The 22174-nt window shown below is 42.6% G+C and overlaps 2 protein-coding genes across 2 annotated transcripts in view; one reads left to right on the top strand and one right to left on the bottom strand.

The window, feature by feature from the left end:
- The window catches only part of LOC134336851 (transmembrane protease serine 6-like), a 64255-nt gene extending 60832 nt beyond the window's left edge, over positions 1–3423 (top strand). Inside the window, exon 12 of the mRNA XM_063031429.1 lies at positions 1252–3423. Coding sequence (XP_062887499.1) covers positions 1252–1422 — 171 coding nt within the window. The 3' untranslated portion in view covers positions 1423–3423. The remainder of the gene's footprint in view (positions 1–1251) is intronic.
- A 6731-nt stretch (positions 3424–10154) lies between these two features.
- Positions 10155–22174, bottom strand: part of LOC134336857 (cytochrome P450 2D17-like) — a 39931-nt gene continuing 27911 nt past the window's right edge. Inside the window, 5 exon segments of the mRNA XM_063031443.1 lie at positions 10155–10466; positions 12784–12925; positions 15826–15924; positions 15927–16018; positions 17473–17608. Coding sequence (XP_062887513.1) covers positions 10285–10466; positions 12784–12925; positions 15826–15924; positions 15927–16018; positions 17473–17608 — 651 coding nt within the window. The 3' untranslated portion in view covers positions 10155–10284.

Below are 22174 nucleotides of genomic sequence, written 5' to 3' on the forward strand. Positions count from 1 at the left end.
GCCAAATCATCTCATTCTTACCCTCAATGGTGCAAGTTATTGGAAAAAATTAGAAGGCAAGTAGAATATTGAACTTTGTTGTTAAGAGATTGGGGTACACATCTAGGAAAGATTTCCTGCAGATGTGCAGGACGTTTGTGAAGCCACAGCTGGAGCTTGGCGTACAGTTCTGGCCTCTTGGTGGCTGGATTCCTGGAGCAAGGGGGCTGTCCTATGAGTAGAATAGGCCTAGCCTCTGGGGTTTGGAAGAAAGGAGGTGATCACAGTGCAACATATAATAAACCAAGGAGACTTGTCCGGGTAGAGCTAGGAGAATTTTTCCACATTGCGGAAGATCAAGATAAGGGACTGGATGCTTAAGAGCGAAATGATGAGGACCTTCTTCAAAGAGTGCTCATGAATCTTTGAATTCCCTACCCTAGAGAATTATGCTGCTGAGTCATTAAATGATTAGAATACTTAGTCTGACTTTGGGGTAATCAAAGGTCTGGGCATGGAAATGTCTCAACCCTGGATAGATCAGATCGACTATGCCATGTAAACCTTACTTCTATTTATTTTCATTTTCTCATAAAGTAAAAACCAAATACAGCATATCGTACTTATATTCAGTCTCTTTCGGGACTTCCAATCCATGGGAGTTCTTATCTTCCGAGTCCTTCCTCCATGTAATCTATTTTATTCAAAAACAGAAATGCTGGAAGAATTCAGCCAGTCAAACAACATCTGTGGGAACAGAAACCAGTTAATAGTTCAGGTCAGAAATGGAGAGGAAGAGTTACAGTTTCCCACACAGAGCTGAGACAGGAGTGCAAGCTCAAAGCTGGTTTGGTTAAGAAAGTGTTCTGCCAGCATTTTAGTTAGATTTTACTTCAGATTTCAGCATCTGCGATGTTATTTGCTTTCCATTACTATTGGAGTTTGGATGTCATCTCTCTGATGATTTGAGTTTATTGTTGTGTGCACAAGTATGGTGTGGTAAAAGTACAATGAAAAACGTGTTTCCACCAACAGCGTCACAGTCACACAGATTCAGAAGCACACAGGGCATACAATTGTACACAAACTGTACACAAAGTATACAAGAGAGAAGAAAAAGACTGGAAAACAAGACATTAGTGCAAGAACACAACTGGAAATGAGTGCACAGTAGTGTAAAAGTTGGTTAGGGTGGGACTCCTCCTTCCCTGAGTCCAAAGGCCTGGTATAGTCCACTGGATTTAATCACCTTGTGTTTGTGGTTTGTTGCAGGTCCAAAGAGGCAGCCCTTTAGTGTGTCTTGAAGCAAATGAGACCTGGGTCCTCACAGCAGTCAGAGGTGGATGTTCGAGACTTCAGAACAATTATAGAAGAATCAATGATGTCTTGTCAAAAATAAAAGAAAAAATTGATCCCCCTCCTGCTGTAGATAATGACAAATGACTGTGCATCTGTGCATATGTTGTCACACCCTCACCATATAGACACATTCCAAGGCTCCTGGATTACTGGTCCAGTAACTTAGCCACAGCTTGTCACTGGGCTAGCAATCCAGAGTTTGTCTCCTGCCCTGGGATTCAATAAGCACTAATTCTATACTGTTCCAGTTCTATTCCACATCCCACGCAATATCTACATATTGTATCTGAGTGCTTGTATCTGTGTGTAAGTATGGTTACATCAGTGTCTGGGTAATGTTGCTAAGGAGAGCAGTGAACTGTAGTTTTTCACACTGGATGGAAGTGTTCCTTGGAGTAGGGAAGAACTCAATGCAAATTTGTAATCTGGATTTGTTGGTTTGAAGCATAGCATCAAAGTTTTCAGAAAGCATAAATTTTGTAAATGTAAGAAGTGACAAGGAGGATGGACACGTGTGACAGATGAAACTGTAAGCAGAAAAGTGCGAGTGATTGTCCTAATGTACCATACCTTTCTATCTGTCAGTTCTCTATGTGTGCATATGTGGATAATGCACAAAGGAGACAGTCTGTGAGAGCAAATAATCGAATCCATCAAATCAGTTGGAAAAGGAGGAAAACTGTCATAAAAACAATTTGTAGCAAGTACGTTATATGTTGATTGCACTTCCCATTCTAACAGGAAGTGGTACACCACACTTCCTATTACACTTATTTATTCTTAATAAACTTGGATGTAATTCTTAAGTTATTCTTTATCAATTTTATGCTGTTGATAAGGCATTGCTAACACTGCAGAGGTTGTAAATTAAAAGTAAATCTTGTGAAGACATGAATGTGATAGGGGAAATCTACTTTAACAGCTCTGTGCATGCCAGGAGCATTGGGAAGGCTGTAAAATCTCATCCCACCAACGCAAGTTGGGAAAGCCCCATCCCAACAACTGGAATTTGCAATATCAGAATCAGAATCAGGTTTATTATCACCGGCATGTGACGTGAAATTTGTTAACTTAGCAGCAGCAGTTCAATGCAATATAGAAGGAAAAAAAAACAAAAACAAAGAAAAACAATAAAATAATAAGTAAATCAATTACAGTATACATATATTGAATAGATTAAAAATTGTACAAAAAAACAGAAATAATATATATTTTAAAAATGTGGTATTGTCCAAGGGTTCAATGTCTATTTAGGAATCGGATGGCAGAGGGAAAGGAGCTGTTCCTGAATTGCTGAGTGTGTGCCTTCAGGCTTCTGTACCTCCTACCTGATGGTAACAGTGAGAAAAGTGCATGCCCTGGGAGCTGGAGGTCCTTAATAATGGATGCTGCCTTTCTGAGACGCCACTCATAGAAACATAGAAAACCTACAGCACAATACAGGTCCTTTGGCCCTCAAAGCTGTGCCAAACATGTCCTTACCTGAGAAATTACCTGGGGTTACCCATAGCCCTCTATTTTTCTCAGCTCCATATACCTGTCCAGGAGTCTCTTAAAAGACCCTATTGTATCCGCCTCCACCACCGTCGCCGGCAGCCCTTTCCACACACTCACCATTCTGCATAGAAAACTTACCTCTGATATCTCCTTGAAGATGTCCTAGGTATGCTGTGGGCCAGTACCCAAGATGGAACCGACTAAATCCACAACCCCTCCTGGTCCTGGCCCCCCCCCCCCATACCAGACAGCCCATCAGAATGCTCTCCACGGCACTTCCAAAAGCATATACCATGCAGTCAGGGAGAACACGAGGAAATATCCCTTTATATCCTGAGGATTTGCATCAATATTCATTTGTAAATTAAGTTTTGTTAAAAGATTGAACCCAGTTTAAAAACAGATAATGAGATTGCACACTCAAATCTTTTCTGTGTGTACTGTATGATGGGGTGGGTGTAACATTTTCAACATGAATAAGCAAAACTAGCTATAACAGATCAATGCTTATGTCACAGTGCTGCACTTGATGTTTTTGCTTCTGCAATGACTGCGTACAAAATGGTAGAGCTGTGTGATATTTATTAAAAGAACACTTTATACATTAATGAATAGCTTTGACTCTCTGTGCCGTCCAGATTTTGATATTTTCTTGTCGCTGTAGAACCAGAATCAAACACGAGTGTAGAAATGTCCAGTCATCTATCTATCTGCCTGCCTACTATGTGCATGGGCACCATTCCCTCATACAAATAAACAGGGACGTCAGCATGCATGCATTCAGGATTGTACCTTGGCTGTAACATTGATTAAAGGAACTGCAGCAATGTACTGGTGCTCTCCACCACCCAAGGTCAATGGTCTACCCTACCTGCAGGTTCCTCAGCAAGTCACACGTCATCCTGGCATAGATACATATTCCCTTTCATTTGTATCTGTTGGATCAAAGCCTTGCAGCTCTCTACCTTACAGTATTGTGTGATCACCTTCAACATAAACATGCAGTTCTAGCTGCTCAGATACAGGAAGGGTGTGGAGGGTTTGCAGAGGAGGTTCACCAGGATGCTGCCCGGATTACAAGCTATTGGCTATAATGGGAAGTTGGACAAACTTTGACTGTTTTGACTGGAGTATTGGGTGGTGACCTGACAGAAATGTATAAAATTATGGTGGCGGGGGCGGGGTGGGGGAACGCTGAGATAGTCAGAACCTTTCACCCCAGGACAGAAATGTTGAATACCAGAGGGCACAGCATTAAGGTGAGAGGGGGAAAAGATTAAAGGGAATGTGCAGATCATGTTTATTTTATACAAAGGTGTTAGCACCACGCTGGCACTACATTTAGTGAAAGTAAATATAATAGCAGCATATAAGATGTTTTTAAATACACACATGACAATGCTGGGAATGGAGGAGAATGAACCATGAACAGCCAGAAGGTATTAAATTTGGTATCCTATTTGGCACAGACATCATGAGCCAAAGGGCTGTACTTTTCTATGTTTTGTGTATGAGCTTGTAGCCGCTTTTATTGCTCACTGGCTCTTGAAGACTTTTGGGAATTGGATGTTATTGAGAAGGCCACATTCATTCTCCATCTTTATTTCCTTTCGAGCCATCTTCTTGAAAAAATGCAGTCCTTTCGGTGCAGTACTGTTTAAGTGTGGCTTTCCACGGTTCAGCCTCTGTGACGCTGAGGGAACAGGGATAAGCAGATGGAATACAACATTGGTAAATGCCAGATCATCCACTTTGGAAGGAGTAATAGAAGAGCAGATTATTATCTAAATGGTGAAAGACTGCAGCATGCTGTTGTGCAGAGGAAGTTGGGAGTGCTTGTGCATGAATCGCAAAAAGTTGGCTTGCAGGTACAACAGGTTATTAAGAAGGCAAATGGAATGTTGGCCTTCATTGCTAGAGGGATTGAATTCAAGAGCAGGGAGGTCATGCTGCAACTATACAGGGTACTGGTGAGGCCGCACCTGGAGTACTGTCTGCAGTTCTGGCCTCCATACTTGAGGAAGGATATACTTGCTTTGGAGGCAGTGCAGAGGAGGTTCACCAGGTTGATTCCAGGGATGAAGGGGTTAACCTATGAGGAGACTGGGACTATACTCTCTAGAATTCAGAAGAATGAGAGGGGATCTTATAGAAACATACAAAATTTTGAAAGGGATAGGTAAGATAGAAGTACGAAAGTTTTTTCCAGTGGTAGGTTAGACTAGAACTAGGGGACATTGCCTCAAGGTTCAGGGGAGAAGATTTAGGATGGAGATGAGGAGAAACTGTTTTTCCCAGAGAGTGGTGAATCTGTGGAATTCTCTGCCTAGGGAAGCAGTTGAAGCTTCCTCACTAAATATATTTAAGAAACAGTTAGATAGGTTTTTACATAGTAAGGGAATTAAGGGTTATGGGGAAAAGGCAGGTAGATGGAGCTGAGTTTATGGACAGATCAGCCATGATCTTATTGAATAGCGGGGCAGGCTCGATAGGCTGAATAGCTCCCATTTCTTATGTTCTTATATTTTTCCAGGTCACGAAGGTGGGGAACCTGTACCAATGGTGTGATGAAGTCTGAAACTGAGTGGACTTGGCAAAGGGTATGTTAACTATGTCAGCTTTGTTAAATACAGCCAGCAGTAGGTCAAGAATAATGCTTCCTCCCACTTCTTGAAGCCAATCAGCAAATATCAGAGAAATCCAGATCTTTAAGATCCTAAAATAACAAGGAATAATTCCCCTGGATTTTTGACTGTGCAGTTATAAGCATAAGGCACTTTAAAATGGTGGGTGAAGAGGGCAGTAAATAAAGTGAAAGCAATGTCAATGTCACAGCAATCTTTGTGTTTCATCATTTTACCAGGAAACGAAGTAAAAGTGCTCATTAAATGCATTGTTAAAATAGCAATTAAAACAAATGGAATATTACACAGTCTTGGGGAGAAGAAAGAGTGTGTTTGATTATCAGTGGTCAATTATGGTTTATGAACCCAGGGCATTGAATGTGGCTTTGCAGCTTTGACAACATATCTGAGACACCGGTCTCTCAAAAAGTGTTTGTATTGGATCTTTGTCATTCAGACCATCCATGGGTATGGAATGGGTTCCATTCTTACATACATCCATAAAATGATTTTGTCAATAAATTAGAAAATACTGAAAATCACTTATTATTATAATCACATCTCCACAATATTGTAAAAATCATACAAGACTGATAAGAAAGAACAATTATGGAAAGTGGAGAAAGGAAACTAGTTCTGCCATTTGCAGGAACAAATGTACGTATGTAAGTCAGACTTGTGAATTTAATTATATGAGGGGAGCTCCCTGATGTGGAGGGGTTTCTTTAAGTCGGGTTTTTATAACACATGGGGCGTACATTTGGTCTGGGATGGACAAAGACTGAGTCCTTCACTAAAATTGACACAGCACCTCAATATACCTCCTCCTGAAACAAACTCCAATATTTCTCACTTTGCAATGACATAAAGGCCATTCAACCCATGGAGTCAGTGCTGGCTCACACAGAGCAATCCCTAGTTAGAGATCTGTAAATTAATACTTTCTTACATGCCATTAAAACCCACTAATTTTTTCCACTCATTTACACATTCAGAGTAATTTACAGTGACCAACCCACCTGCCAACTACAGGTATTTAGGTTGTGGGAGGAAATCAGAGCACGCAGGGAAACCCATACGATCAGAGAGAGAGAGCAGGCAAATTCCACACAGATAGCATCAAGCTCAGGTGCTGGGGAGAGTCACAAAGACATTTAATACCTTCCCTCGGTTTAGTCTTTAGACGGTCTCAGTGATCAGTCTCACCCTCTGGTCTCAATGTTAAGATACCCATTGAGTATAGAACCTGGGATGTTATGTTGCAGTTGCACAAGACATTGGTGAGGCCACATCTGGAATATCATGTTCCATTTTAGTCACCCTGCTACAGGAAAGATGCTGGAAACAATTCAGAAAAGATCCACAAGGATGTGAGGGACTGAATTATAGACAGAGATTGAGTAGGGAAGAACCTTACTGCCTTGGAACGTAGGAGACTGAGGGGAAACCTAATGGAGGTGTATAAAAATCATGACGGGCACAGATCTAGTGAATGCACAATGTCTTTTTTTATGAGTTAGGGAACCAACAACCAGAACAGGTGTAAGGTGACAGGAGAGAGATTTAATGGGAACCTGAGGGGGAACATTTTCAGTCAGAAGGTAGACCATATATGGAGTGAGCTTCCAATGGAAGTGAATGAGGCAGATACAGTAACAACATTTAAACGGCACTTGGACAGGTAATTAGATAGGAAAAGTTTGGAGAAGTGTTCCCAAAACCTTTTTCGTTTACCATGCCCTTTGCTCCCAGATCACATCCTCAACACGTCCTTTTCTATTTCTGGCCATTGCATAAAAACTATAAAGAACTTTGATTTACAATGCATAGTAAAAAAAAAATAGAAACTGCAAACGCAAAGCAGAGACAATTGGTTGCAAGAAATATTCAAATCTATTTAAAGCTATAGATAAAACTATTTATTTAATTACAGGAAAAACAATTTTCATCAAGAATTTTAGAGCATACATTATCAGACCAACTATTCAGCACTTCTTTGCTTTTTCACTGTTCAATAAGAATCATGCGCTTGGTACAGTGATATCAGCTTCTCAGAAGGATGAACGTCACTCAGAAGGTGTCTCATATCCCCACATTCAGCAATTTGCAGTCTGTTTTGTTGCTTTGAAAGAAGTTGGGTGACTGCACTGAATATTATGTTGGAAAGGCAATAAAGAATATTTTGATCTTTTTCCACATTGCAGGATAGCGAGGATAGTGTTCAGAGATTTCCTTCTACAACCAAAAGTCTTGGTGTGATATTTTGAACCTTGGCTTCAGCTCAAAGTCATTTTGTAGCAAGATCAGTTCTTCCTCCATCCTTCCTGTTAATTGCTCACTGCAATTGTTCAGGAATGGATTGATTATCCAATCTGGAATTAGGACTGACAGAAGATCCCGAAATCTCTCTGAAATGTCTTTATGCAGCTCACCTAGGTGGGAAGAATATACAGTACCTCCCTTACTGCTGGAAAAATCAGTTCTTCTCTAATTGTATGGGGCTTTCCAGATTTAGCAATGAGCAATGGAATGTTGTATGTGGTATGCAAACCATCACTATTTTGTTGTGAAGTACTGGAAACATGTTTAGAAGTGTTTCACATTTCTGAAAGTTTTCACAAAGTGACTGAAAATGAATCAAGTTCTTGTTTGCTTTATCAGAGTGTATTCTCTTAAATGTTCAAGGAGCCTGGACAGTTTAATTGCCTCATTTGAAAAAAACTCACACATCAGACTCATTGGCTCTAAGGTTGCTTAATGCTGGTATAAATCCATATTTCAGATACTCCACACTACACTATCTACACTTCCTTTTTGTTTGGTCTGTTTCTGCCATTATCATTCTGGATTTGTGGCCACTGTCAATTGCCTATTGTCCAAGTCCAATGTAAAGTGCTGCGATCCATAAAGGAGAAAGTTATGACATCATCATAGCTCATGCAAAACCTGATTCTCTGTCTATAGAGCAGCAGTTGGGTTGTGGGCCGGAGAAATGCGATCAAGACCATTTGAGAGGGCTGATTCTGCACTTTACCCGATTGAATGCCATACCCTAATGCACAGGAACTGCGTGATTAGAGTATGGGAATCGTACTCACTAACACTTACTACAGTAGAGAACAGCAATAATGTGTGGGCCAGGTCCAGAAATAACAGGATTTCTTGCTTTCAGATTCCTCATGATATGCCAGATACACAAGCATCACATTGCTTTTCAACAACTATAGCACGCGATGAGCAAAGTCTAACTGAACAGTGGGTTAGCAAGACATGAGTGATTACATGATCATTATAATCAACTATGAGACACTTAAGATCAAATGCTTATAATTAATTCATTTCTTAAATTAACCTTTAATCTCCCAGCTGCCCCATTGATACCAAGCACCCCCAACTACCTGCTTTATCTTTATTGCTCCCTTATAAACTCCCACCACCCCTGGGGTGGCAATATCACCCACTCTAGGAATCACTGGTATAGAGGGTTACGAGCCAAATGCTGGCAGATGTGACTACCTCAGATGGACATCCTGGCTGACAGGGACCAGTTGGGCTGAAAGGCCTGTTTCTATGCTGTATGACCCTGTCACAAGTCCAAACCTGAACTTGGGGGACAGAAGGAGTGAAGAGTAAGTCAAGTTCAGATGGGAGCCAGATGTGTTTAGTCAGTGTGAGGTGGATGTGATGGACCTCTGATCCTACTGGACACCAGAAGGAGATGATGTTTGTAATCACCAAAATACAAGAGAGAATGATTATGTTTATAATTTGCAAAATGCAATATAGAATAGTTTTCCAATGATTTAAGAACGTTATTTTCTGATTCAGACACATGATATTAATGTCGATGCTAAACACAAGAGATTCTGCAGATGCTGGAAAACCAGAGCAACACAAACAATTGTTGGAAGATCTCAGCAGTTCAGGCAGCATCTATGGAAATAAACTAACAGTGAATGTTTCGGGCCGAGACCCTTCTTCAGGACTGGAAAAGGAGGGTGAAGACAGTGAACAAAATGGTGGGGGGTGGGAGGGGGAGAAATACTAGCTAGAAGATGATAGGTGAAGCCAGGTGGGTGGGAAAAGTAAAGGGCTGGAGAAGAAGAAATCTGATAGGAGAGGAGGGAGAACCAGAGGGAAGGAGAGACACCAGAGGGAGGTGATAGACAGGTGAGGAGAAGAGGTAAGAGGCCAGAGTGCGGAATGGAAGAAGAGGGAAGAAAAGTTACCGGAAGGAGAAACTGATGTTCATGCCATCAAGTTGGAGGCTACCTAAACGGAATATGAGATGTTGCTCCTCCACTGTGAGAGTGGCCTCATCATGGACCAACATGTCAGAACAGGAACAGGGATAGGAATTGAAACGTTTGGCCACTGGGAAATTCCACTTTAGGTGGATGGAGTGGAGGTGCTCAACGAAGCAGTCCCCCAATTTACATCGGGTTTCATCAACTAAGAGGAGGCTAGATCATGAGATGAACAGTCAGCAGGTGAAGGACAGAGCCTGCCCAACAGAGCCATGTGGGTGCAACTGGGGATCAGTACAGGGGTGAGGGACTGGAAGACATGTTGCCTTTGGTTCCCTTGTCCTTGCAGAGATTTTCTGGGTATAATCTCATTTCCAGTGGCAGGAGGGTTGGGTGTCAAATACTGATGTTCCTTACATTATTCTTCCGCAGCTTTGTACTGTCTTGGGATATTTTCAAATTATGTCTTCATGTTTTTTCTGTAAATGTATAAATTAAATCATTTCAAACTACAGTATGCCATGGAATATGGACAAAACCCAGGCAGGGAAATTCCTGGGAAAAGTCCCGCACACATCTTATCTGACTTTAACACAGAGCCAATAGGGGGCTGGACTGAGGGTAATTCCGAATTGAGCATCCCTGTAGTTTGGCTTTGGCTCATTTTCTGGGAGAAAGAACGTAAATCTTTGGAGCATGTATGTGAAGAAGATGAAGAGTTCTGCCTTTGCCAGCTGCTCCCCCAAACACACACGATGACCTGTAGGGGCAAGAGGCAAGAGAGGTCAGTGTCCCAGAACAGTGACAGGCAGGCTCCAGTTAAGCAATCAATTCCCACATCTGCTTCTGCTACTGTTGTACCACTGTGGTGATTCTGAAACCACGGATTTTGTGAAGCAACCCTGCCAATTCCAACTCTTGCTCAGAAATTCACAAATCTGTTCCTAATTTAACCAGCAGGAATTTTAGCAGCTTCGGCAATATACTTGTGTTAGCACACAAAGGAATGCAAAGAGTTTTTTGTTTTTTTTAAAACATAACTCTGGACATGAAACTGTCAGAATTTCCAATGCACTGGCAACATTGAAAGAAGAAATAATAAAGCCATCCATCCTTTCACAAACTAAATATGACTTTCTTTTCCACTTGCCTGAAATTCGGCATAAATGGTCATTACAACAAAATCCTGAGAAATCATAAAATCTAAAAAACTTAAAATGTTGGAAACACTCAGCAAGTCAGGCTGCTACAGTGAACTTCTCAGGTCTATGATGCTACATCAGAACTGGGAAAGGGGGTAAGCAGATTCTTACACAGATATTTTGTTTTGTCTTAAATTCAACATAAGGTAATGATGCAGGAGCAGAAGCCCCATGGACTCCCCAGTACACCACCCAAAATTTAAAAACACCCCCTCTTTTCTAAATGGTTTTCATAACCAACCACCACTACACACCTCCCATCCACACACACTACTTCCAGAGTTTTCCCAAACTGAAATGTTGACTGTACATTCCCCTCCATAGATGCTGCCTGAGCCGCTGAGTTCTCCCAGCTTTCTGGTAAATAAAATTGGTTTATTAATGTTACACGTATGGAGGCATAGTGAAAATCTTTGTTTTGCATCCCATCCATACAGATCATTTAATCACATCAGTGCATTGACATAGGACAAGGAAAAACAATAATAGTGTTACAGTTACAGAGAAAGCGCAGTGCAGGGAGACAACAAGTTTGAAGGCCATAATGACGTAGATTGTGAGGTCAAGAGTCCAATTATTATTCAATTGTCTTATAATGCTGGGAAAGAAGCTGTCCTTAAACCTGCTGCTACCTGCTAACAGGCTTTTATACCCTCTGCCCAATGGGTGGAGAGGAGAAGCCGGAATGTCCAGAATGGGTGAGATCTTTGATTAACTACAGCTCTTTACCGAGACAGCAAGGAGTGCAGACGGCAACTGTGTGTTGCTCCAGATTCCAGCATCTGCATTCTCTTGTGTCTCCCTTGTTTCCCTACTTGGGTCTCCCCAGCTTATGTATAAAACCCTCCGAGCGGGGCTCGTGTACAAACTTGGCTCATTAGCTAACTCTGCTAATGGCCACGTGAATCAGTGGTGAGAAGGTAACCTTCATAAACGATATACTTTGGGGGCTGGTGTGATTTGGGGTTCAACCAAACAGGAAAGTTGGGATATTCTGACTAAGGAACATTGATTGTAGTGATTGCTGAATAAAAATTGCTCATACACAATCATCGGTCGCCAAGAAATGACAGATTGTACACCGGTGTAAAATTATAAAGAAAGTATATTTACTAATTTTTTACTTTATCAAACAGTTAAAAGGAAGAGGAAAGAAATAGAAAAGGGCCCATTACAGTTATAATGTGCACATAAACGTTGGAGCTCATTTCTGAACTAGTTGTGTGTACCGCTATACTCACATACTCACACGCTGAACCCATGTACTGTGTGAAAGAGAGCAGCCACCGTCCAGCCTTCCCTCGAAGACCATATCGAACGAACTGGCTTCCTCCTTGGAAATACTCATCAGCACAAAGTTCTTCTTACAATGGGACTCTCCTTCGAAAGGCATTCTGATGCATCTTCCCTTCTGCCCCACTTCGCAGCCCCCGCCAAAAAGACCCCAAACTGGACCACTGTCCTTCAGAAATTTGCTCCCATCCTGCACTCTTGCATGTTTCACTGGGCAGAAAGTTACAGCATGTACCAAGACAACCCTGACTGGCTGACACCACTTTCCTGAGTTGGACAACATGGCTCCTTATCTTTAGCCGAAGCCAGAACACTGTTACCAGCAAGACACACTGCTTTCACAGAAATTTGCTAAAATAAAAATACTTCACAGTAAAGCAGTAAAAATCGTACCCAGGGCATTACATGTAAATAAATCCATACTATGTATCTTCTTGTCCCAGGAGCTTGAGACCTGACAGAGAGCCTTGACAAGATGTGACCGGAAACGAACACATTCCTTATCTCACCTCCTCCATCTAAAAATGGGTGGGGACTGGACCACCTTTTGGCAAGTTGAACAATCCCTGAATCCCACATTACCTGCAGAGAATGGGATGAAGGCTTCTGGCTTCACAAACTTGCCCTCTGTGTTGAGGAAGTGTCCCGGATTGAACTGATATGGAGTCGATCACGAGTCTTTGTCAAACAAGGCTGAGGTAAGGTTTGGAATAATCAGCTTTCCCTAAAGAAGACACATTAGTCAGAGCAATAAGGAGTTGCCTTCTGAATGTGAATTACTGTATGGAACATAATGAACAGTCCACATACACATTTCTCCCCCATTGTGGTCTAACGGTATTGAAGTCACACTATACAAGATTGGGGCTTATTGATCCACCATAGATGTCTGGGTCCTGTGTGTTCTTGGCTTATAAGATCAGAAGAACGTGCAGACGCTCTCACTATGTAAGACCTATCGGTACTCCTAACGGACTGCAGGGACTGCTTGCTGACTGATGCGCAATCAAACTCCCAAGGTTCCCATGAGGAGTTTGGGGAGTTTTGGGCTGGGCTGCCGGTTGCAGAATGTGGGGCTGGGAGAGTAATCACACTTCGGAGAGCAGCCCTGCAGAGGCAGAGATGTGGAGACAGGCAGAGGCACCAGCTGGGAAGTCAGTGAATGGAAGGGAGAGGGACCAAGAGTAGGTGGAGTTTGGAGGGTACAGTTAGGGAAGACTTGGGAAGGGTAGTCGGTCCGAATGAGGGAGTTTTGTGTTTGTGTATACTTGTGTGTGCGCACACGTAAGTGTTTGTTTCTGTGTATATCAATGCTGTTTGTGTGTGTGTGTGTGAGAGAGAGAGCTAGCACGTGCATGTTTGTGCATAAGCATGTGTGTATTTGTGTACTTAATTGTGCACATACCTGTGAGCGAATGTGTGTGTGTGTGTGTGTTTGCATGCACACCTGTGACTGTGTACGATGACGGCTTATCTCCAGTCACTTGGACCTCTTGCCATTGGCCCAGGACCTCTCTTTGTTCAGCCTGTATATGCTAGTAACCCCACCATTAAATCATCTACACACAAACACCTTAAAACTGGACTGGAGACGAGTCACCCTATCCCGATGGATTACCGAAGATAACATCAAAAACTCAGCACTTCCCCTAATAATTAAAATGCATCAGAAATTCTGCACAAAAAATTCCATAGATCCTAGAAACCTTGAGGAACACACACAAAATGCTCGGAGAAGTCAGCAGGCAAGGAGGCGTTTATGGAAGAAAATAAAGAGTCAATGTTTCAAGCTGGTGCCCTTGATCAGCACTGCCTGACTTGCTGAGCTCCCCCAACATTCTGTCTGTGTTGCTGATGTGGCAAAATGTAAGTTACAGCAGAAGCCTTGGCAGGAAGAATATACAGTCCTTTGGAAAAGTATTCAACCCCCAAACATTTGTTCACAGAACTGATTTTTACAACCAGGGATTTTAATCAATTTAACTGAGATTTTTTATTTGTGAATCTCATGCTCCTCTTTTCCACAGCACAGCCCCCCCCCCCCAAAAAAATGGGGAAAATTGTAAAGCATGAAAAACTAAAAATTCAAAATTTGAACTGTCAGCAGTTGAAAAGTATTTATCCCCCTTTACTCAGTATTTAGTTGAACGGCCTCTCATAGCTATTACGGCCAGCAGGCTTTCCAGTCTCTATGAGCTTTCCACAATGCAATGGAGCAATATTTGCCCATTCCTCCTTTGCAAAATTGCTCAAGCGATGCCGGGTTATTTGGAGAGTGGCAGTGGACAGCAATCTTGAGATCTTGCCAGAGATGTTTGATTGGGGTAAGGTTAGGACTCTAACTGGGCCATTTAAAGACGTCAATTTTCTTCATTTGAAGCCACTCATGTTTGCTCTGGCAGTGTGCTTTGGGTCACTGTCCTGCTGAAAGACTAACTTCCCTCCCCCAGTTTAAACTTTCAGCAGAGGCGAGCAGATTTTTATCCAGGATCTCTCTGTATTTAACAGCATTCATCATCCCATCACTCTTGACCAGATTTCCAGTCCCTGCTGCTGAGAAGTATCCCCATAACATGACGCTACCTCCACCATACTTTCCAGTAAGGAGCGTGTTAACTGGCTGATTCACAGTGTTAGATATAGACCACACATACTGCTAAAGAAGCATACCTTTGCCCATAAAGACTTTGCAATGCGTCAGTTAGAAGATAACGTAAAGATGTGGAAGAAGGTGTTGTGGTCGGATGAGACTAAAGTGGAAGCTTTTGGCCTCAATACTAAGTGGTACATCTGACTCTACTGTTAAAAAAAGAGCACGTGATTCACAATTAAAAATTCTCAGTTAAATTGATCAAAATCACTGGTTGTAATACTCATTTATGTGAACAAAGGGTTGGGGGCTGAATATTTTTCCAAGGCACTGTAAGTAAGGAGTGAGGACAGAATACAGTGGTTGGGGATATGAAACTGTCCTTGTTCTTAATGTACAGATTTGTCATACAGGTACAGCAGGTGGTTCAGAAGGCAAATGATACATTGGCCCTCATTACACAAGGAGGGGTGGAGCATAATAGCTGGTACGATTATTGACAAGACCACACATTATGTGCTGTATATAATTATTGTCTCCTTTTACAGAATGGATATAGTTTATTGGAAGTGGTTCAAAGAAGGTTCATCATGTTACTTTCTAAGTGGAAGAACTTGTTATAAAGAATGATTGAGCACATTGGACCGAGTCATTGAAGTTAAGAAGAACAAGAGATGATCACTTTGGAACACATTTCTCATGTGGCTTAGTGTTGTAGATGCCAAAAGGATGATTCTCCCTTGAGGAAGAATCACCTTCTTAAGACAGAAATGATGAGAACTTTCTTATCTCACAGAGTTGTCTCGATGCCAGAGTTGCTGAAAGTATCCTAAACCAAGATGGAGCCATTTTCCATCTGCAGGCAAGTCAGTGTTGAGGGAAACAGGCTAGAGAGTGCAACTGATGACAAGATGAGAGTAGCCCTGATCATGCTGAATGACAGAGAAGACCCAGGAGGTCACAAGGCTTACTTCTAATCCTGTTTCTTATGTAGAGGAGATGGCCTCATACCCAAGTTTAATTCTAGATTGTACCTTAGGGATGGTGTAACCCATAATTGTGGTATCTCTGTACGTTTGATGGGGCAGTGAGACTGGAACAATATTCCCTAAGTGTTGTGTTTCATGAATGGCATTTCAGCGTTCGTGAATGGCATTTCCTCCTGGTCTTCCAACTTTGGCCTTCGATCCTTCCCAATCACTCTGTCAATCTCCTCGTGAACCCGAGCTGCAGGAACAAAACAGGAAGTAAGTTTTCTTTCTTTCTCCATTGGTGCAGCCTGAACTGCTGAGTATTTCTAGCATGTTGAGTGTCAATAAGTAGGGCAACTTTACAACCAGAAAAAATAAGTTTTTGAAATGTAGTCTCTATTAGAAAGTCCAAATCAGAAGTTCTCATGAACAGTACAGTGAATTGAGGGATAAATCCCAAATCTTCTTTGAAAGAAAAGAGAAGAAGGTTTCAGTGTGATACCTCATCCAAATGACCACACAGCTGTCCCAAAGCTAACCAGAATTATGTCCACAATCTTTGGAGTGGGTCTTGGATCCAAAACAGAAGGGATATAAATATATTGATGGGCTGTTTCCACTGTGTCAAACTGGGAGTTTAAAGCTTGCAAACATCTTAGAAAGAGAGATCTGTGTAACCCCTATTTTAGAACTGACTGAATGAAAGCCACATGAAAGTGTGTTTAAATATCACTGAGGGTATTGGCACAAATGTCCCATTACTAAGTGCACCTACAACATGTGTATAATCCTCTGAGGTCAGTGCCCTTTCCCTGAGGAAGCAATGGTGAAGGAGTATTGTGCAGACATTTATGGAATCATCCTTCAGTTCTGTAATAAACATACAACTTAGATTGCATAATTTTTACAGATAATCTCTCCAACAACACAGTGTGAGTGAGTGTCTGAACATTCTATCACCAAGTACATCAACGTGCCAAGCTTCAGGAATTGTTTCCAGCATTGGCCTGTGTTCCGCTGTCAACACCCTCACTCTAAGGAATGCTGACCCAGAAACTGGTCAGACCCCAAACCCCAGCAATATTTCAGGATATGTGGGCAGCCATCTCCTTTGTGTGCTTTGGGGACCCTGGTCCTTACATCTCCATTCACACTGTTACACAGCCAGTGCAATCGGGATTTACAGAAAGTTGTACAGTTCACATTTTTGGTTTTTCACACACTATTTTCAGTCCTGTGGTAGTACAGATGGTAAGGTCGCTGCGTGACAGTTCCTGAAACCTGGGTTTAACCCTGATCTCGGGTGCTCTCTGTGTGGAGTTTGCACGTTCTTCTGTGCCTGTATAGGTTTCCCTGGGTGCGCCGGTTTCCTCCCGTATCCCAAACACAGACAGGTTGGTGGGTAAATTGGACACTGTAAATAAACTCCTGTGCGTGGATGAGTTTAGAATCTGAGGGGGAAGCTGATAGGAATGTGGGGAGAATGAAATGAGATTAGTGTAGCACTCTTGTAAATGGGTGGTCGACAGTTAGCATGGGGTCAGTGGGCCGAAGGGCCTGTTGCCATGCTGTGTGACTTTGCAACTACAATAGAAGGCAGTCTGCTTGTGACAACCAGGTCGAGACTGGGATCGGAGATTTGACTCTGTGATCTGTGGCCTCATCTAATTGGAGAGTTGACTCAGGCACAGAAGCCCCGGTGTCACTTACACTGTACGTCTGGATGGAGCATCATGAAGAGCAAACCCCAGCGTAGGGTGGTCGAGGTTGTCTCCGTACCAGCAGCAAAAATGTGAAAGGCTGTACCGATCAGATTTGATCCCTGGAAACTTGTCCCCGGATTATCCTTTTGCCAAATGCAGAAATAAAATCACATTGAAATTGTCAGCAAGTGTAATATATCCTGAAAGAAATATCCAGAGTGCAAGTGGTTTCCCACCAACTGGAGTCAATGGAGTCCTTCTCTTTGCAATTACATCTAATGTCACAGCAGTCAGCAAGTCCTAGCGTCTGCTGCAAAGACAAGGAAGATCTCCCACATATCTGCGCAACCAGTTCTTTATTGTCTCAGCTGTTGCATTGCCTTTCTCTGGGAATTTTCAGAGTTTAACCTGTGGCTCTAGGTGAAGAAGTCTATCAGGCAGGAGGTACAGAAGTCTTGAGCCCCAATATTACCAGGTTCAGCAACAGCTACTTCCCTTCAGCCATTGAGATCCTGAACAACCTTCACAGCCCTAATCGATACCTCAGTATAACAACAGGACAACTGTTTTAACCTCTTTATACTACAATGTTTCTTTTGTTCTCGTTGTGTTCTTTCTCGCAAACATTGTGCATAATTTATGTTTAATTTATATTTTCTGATTGTTGTGTATCTGATGCAATGTGTCTGTGGGGCTGCTGCAAGTACATTTTCAATTCAGCTGCGCATTCATATACTTGACCATTCAGTTGAGATGGCGCGGGAGAGTGGCAGCTCTTTGTGTGCACTCCGAAGGAATCATCAAATATTCCCATTTAGGTCTACAGCAGCTCAAATCCACAGGCAGAGTCATAGGTACTTCAGTAAGGAATATAGTTTTAGGATGCTTAAAAATTGCACCGATCCTCAAAATCAGCAGACTCCTTCGGTAGTGAGTGCAGATTTCCTATAAGAAAATCTGAACAACACACTGGACTGCAGGCAAAACTGAAATGCAAGGCACTGAGGCCCCATTTTCCTACCAAATGTATGTCTCTGGAGAATAAAATGAAAGACCACAGAGCAAGATTGCAGTACCAGAGGGCACTCAGGGACTGCTACATACTCTGCTTCACAGAGACATGGCTCACCCTTAGCACTCCGGACAAAGGACTACAGTTCAAGGCTTCACCTTCCACTATATGGACCAGAGAGCGCCATCAGGTAAAGGCAGAGACGAGTGTTTGCTCCATCATTGTGATGCACAGAGATAGCAGTTGTGTTTCAGTCCCGCTCGGTCAATCCGGAATATCTCGCGTACAAGTGTCATCCATTTTATCTGCCGGCAAACTGTCTGTTGTCATCCTGGTTACAGTGTACATTCTGCCGCTGACCAATACAAAGCTGATACTGAAGGAGCTGAGCACTGTGATGAAGTCACAACACAGCACCCCCTGATGCCTTCCTGATCCTAGTGGAGTCTTCAAGCAGGCCAGCTTGGAGAAGTCTCTGACCAACTACCACCAACATATCAAAAACAGAAACAGAGGAGCCAACACACATGACCACTGTTACACCAGCACAAAGAACACTTAACATGCCATCCCACACCCGTACTTTGGCAAGTCCTTGTAGCTCTTTAGCTGCACTTCTACTCCTGGTGTACAAGCAGAGACTGAGCACCACTGCACCAGTGGGGAATACCGTGTTGATACGGTCAAGGCAGGACAGGTTTGAATCTGTGGATGGGACCATATTCAGGATTCATCTTCAAATAGGAATAAATTTGGCACAGTTGTCACCGACATCATCAGGACCTGAGACTATAAAGAAAATGGCTGTATGCCTGTTAATGTTTGTATGTGTGTGTTGGGGATGTGTGTATGTGTATGTGTAAATACATACTCGTATAACTACTGAGGATTAGTGTGCTTTGAGAACATACTGGACATCCTGAAACCAAAAGCCTTGCATGAACCATGAAAATCGCTGTCTGCTGAGGGCTAGTTCTGTATCATTCAGGACTGGTGATCCGGAAATCTACAGGAAGTCCAAGTATAACCTTCAGAGCCTACCTTGAGAGCAAAAAAGCGATTCTGCACGGAATCAGTTTCATATCAGCTCTGGCTGGCTTTGCAGGCAACCTAACATCATAAATGGCTGTGAAGCTTCACTCCCAGATGAACTAAGCACATTTTATGCATGCTTTGAAAAGGAGAATAAAGCTATAACTGTGCGAATTCCTGCAACAATGGCCAACCCTGTGATAACTGTCTCAGAGGACAATGTCAGAACTTCTCTCAAGAGGCTGAACCCTAGCAAGGCATGAGGCCCTGATAGTACCTGGTAAGGCTCTGAAAATCTGTGCCAAACAACTGGCAGGACTGTTCAAGCACATCTTCCGTCTCTCACTGCTGCAGTCGGAGGTTCCCACCTGCTTTAAAAGGACATCAATCATCCCAGTACCCAAGAGCAGGGTGAACTGTCTCAACGACTATCGCCCAGTTGCACACATATCTAATGTGATGAAGTTCTTTGAGAGACGAGATTGATCATGGCTAGAATTAACTCTGCCGAAGCGAACTCTGATCTGGACCTGCTGCAGTCTGCCTACTGCCACAATGGGTCTACAGTGGATGTAATCTCACCAGCTCTCCACTTGGCCTTGGACCATCTGGACAACATAAATACCTACATCAGGTTGCAGTCTATTCATTACAGCTCAGCATTCAATCCCATCATCCCCTAAGTATTAATCAATAAGCTTCATCTTGAGAGCATCACTGAGTCATGGCTGAAAAAGATCACAGTTGGGAGCTTAACAACCAACAATACACGTTGTTTAAATTAAATTGTATAAATTGGCTAGATCAGAGGCATTTAAGTTTGGTAACCAAGAAAGCGAAAAGAGGTCCAGAAAAAAATCTCTGGAAAGCCATCTCATGGGCGAATGAGCATTCCCGGACTAAACATAAATCAATGAAGGATATTCAACAGTTGTAGCAGAGATTGAATGGGATCACCCACATCAAGTAAAATCAAGCTCCATAAGCAACAACAGGACTTCACTTCCAGATGAGCTCAATGCCTTCCATGCTCCCTTTCACCTTGAACAGGACTTCACTTCCAGATGAGCTCAATGCCTTCCTTGCTCACTTTGACCTTTAAGACATGGAGGAACGATTATGAACTCCCACAACTCCTGTGTGATAAAAGTCCCTGAGGCCGATGTGGGAGTATCCTTCAGGATGGTGAACCCATGGAAAGAATCTGACCCGGATGGGCTACCTGGCCACGTACTAAAGACCTGTGCTGATCAAATATCTGGAGTGTTTACTGAGATCTTTAACCTTTGGCTTCCGCAGTCTGAGGTACCCACTTGCTTCAAGAAGGCTTCAACTCTAGAGATGCCTAAGAAGAACATGGTAATCTGCCTCAATGACTACTGTCAAGAAGCACTTATATCCACTGTTGTGGAGCACTTTGAAAGATTGGTGATGAAACAGATCAACTCCCGACTGAGAAGTGACTTGGCTCCAATTTGCCTACTAGCACAACAGATCCACAGCAGATACCATCTCATTATCTCTTCACTCAAACCTGGAATATTTGGACGGCAAAGATACAAACGTCAGGATGCTCTTTATCGACATCAGCTCAATATTCAATACTATCGTTTCCTCAAAACTAATGAATAAGATTCAAGATTTTGGCCGCAATACCTCCCTGTGCAATTGGATCTTTGATTTCCTCACTTACAGACCTAAGTCAGTTTCGATTAGCATCAACATCTGCTCCAGAATCCATCAGCACAGGCTGTGTTCTTAGCCCCCTGTTCTGCTTGCTTTACACTGATGACAGTGTGACTAAGCATAGACCCAATGCCATATTCATATTTGCTGATGACACCACTGTCATAGGCTGAATCAATGGTGGTAAGAAATCAACATATAGTATAGTAAAGTGTATGCTCATGCACTTTGGTAGAAAGAATAAAGGCAAATTGGGAGCAAATTCAGAAATCAGAGATGCAAAGGGACTTGGGAGTCCCTGCGCAGAATTCCCTAAACGCTAACATGCAGGCTGAGTCAGTGGTGAGGAAGGCCAATGGAATATTAGCATTCATTTCGATAACTAGAATATAAAAGCAAGGATGGAATACTGAGGCTTTATTTACCATTGGTCAGACCACATTTGCAGTATTGTTAGCAGTTTGGGGCCCTTATCTAAGAAAGAATGTGCTGGTATTAGAGAGGGCCCAGAGGAAGTACATGAGAATGATCCCAGGATTGAAAGGGTATGAGGGGAGTTTGATAGCTCTGGGCCATTTTTTGCTGGAGTCTAGAAGAATGAGGGTTGGATCTCATTGAAAACTTTCAGGTATTGAAAGACCTAGAGTAGATGTGATTAAGACCAGTGGCCAAAGCCTCAGAATAGAAGTATGTCCCTCTAGAATAGACATCAGGAGGAACTCCTTTAGCCAGAGGCATTTGATAAGGTACCCCATGCAAGGCTTATTAAGAAAGTAAGGAGGCATGGGATCCAAGGTGAAATTGCTTTGTGGATCCATTACTGGCTTGCTCACAGAAGGCAAAGAGTGGTTGTAGATGGGTCATATTCCGCATGGAGGTTGGTGACCAGTGGTGTGCCTCAGGGATCTATTCTGGGACCCCTACGCTTCATGACTTTTATAAATGACCTGGATGAGGAAGTGGAGGGATGGGTTAGTAA

This window comes from Mobula hypostoma, chromosome 23, assembly GCF_963921235.1.
Source record: "Mobula hypostoma chromosome 23, sMobHyp1.1, whole genome shotgun sequence".
NCBI classification, from domain to species: domain Eukaryota; kingdom Metazoa; phylum Chordata; class Chondrichthyes; order Myliobatiformes; family Myliobatidae; genus Mobula; species Mobula hypostoma.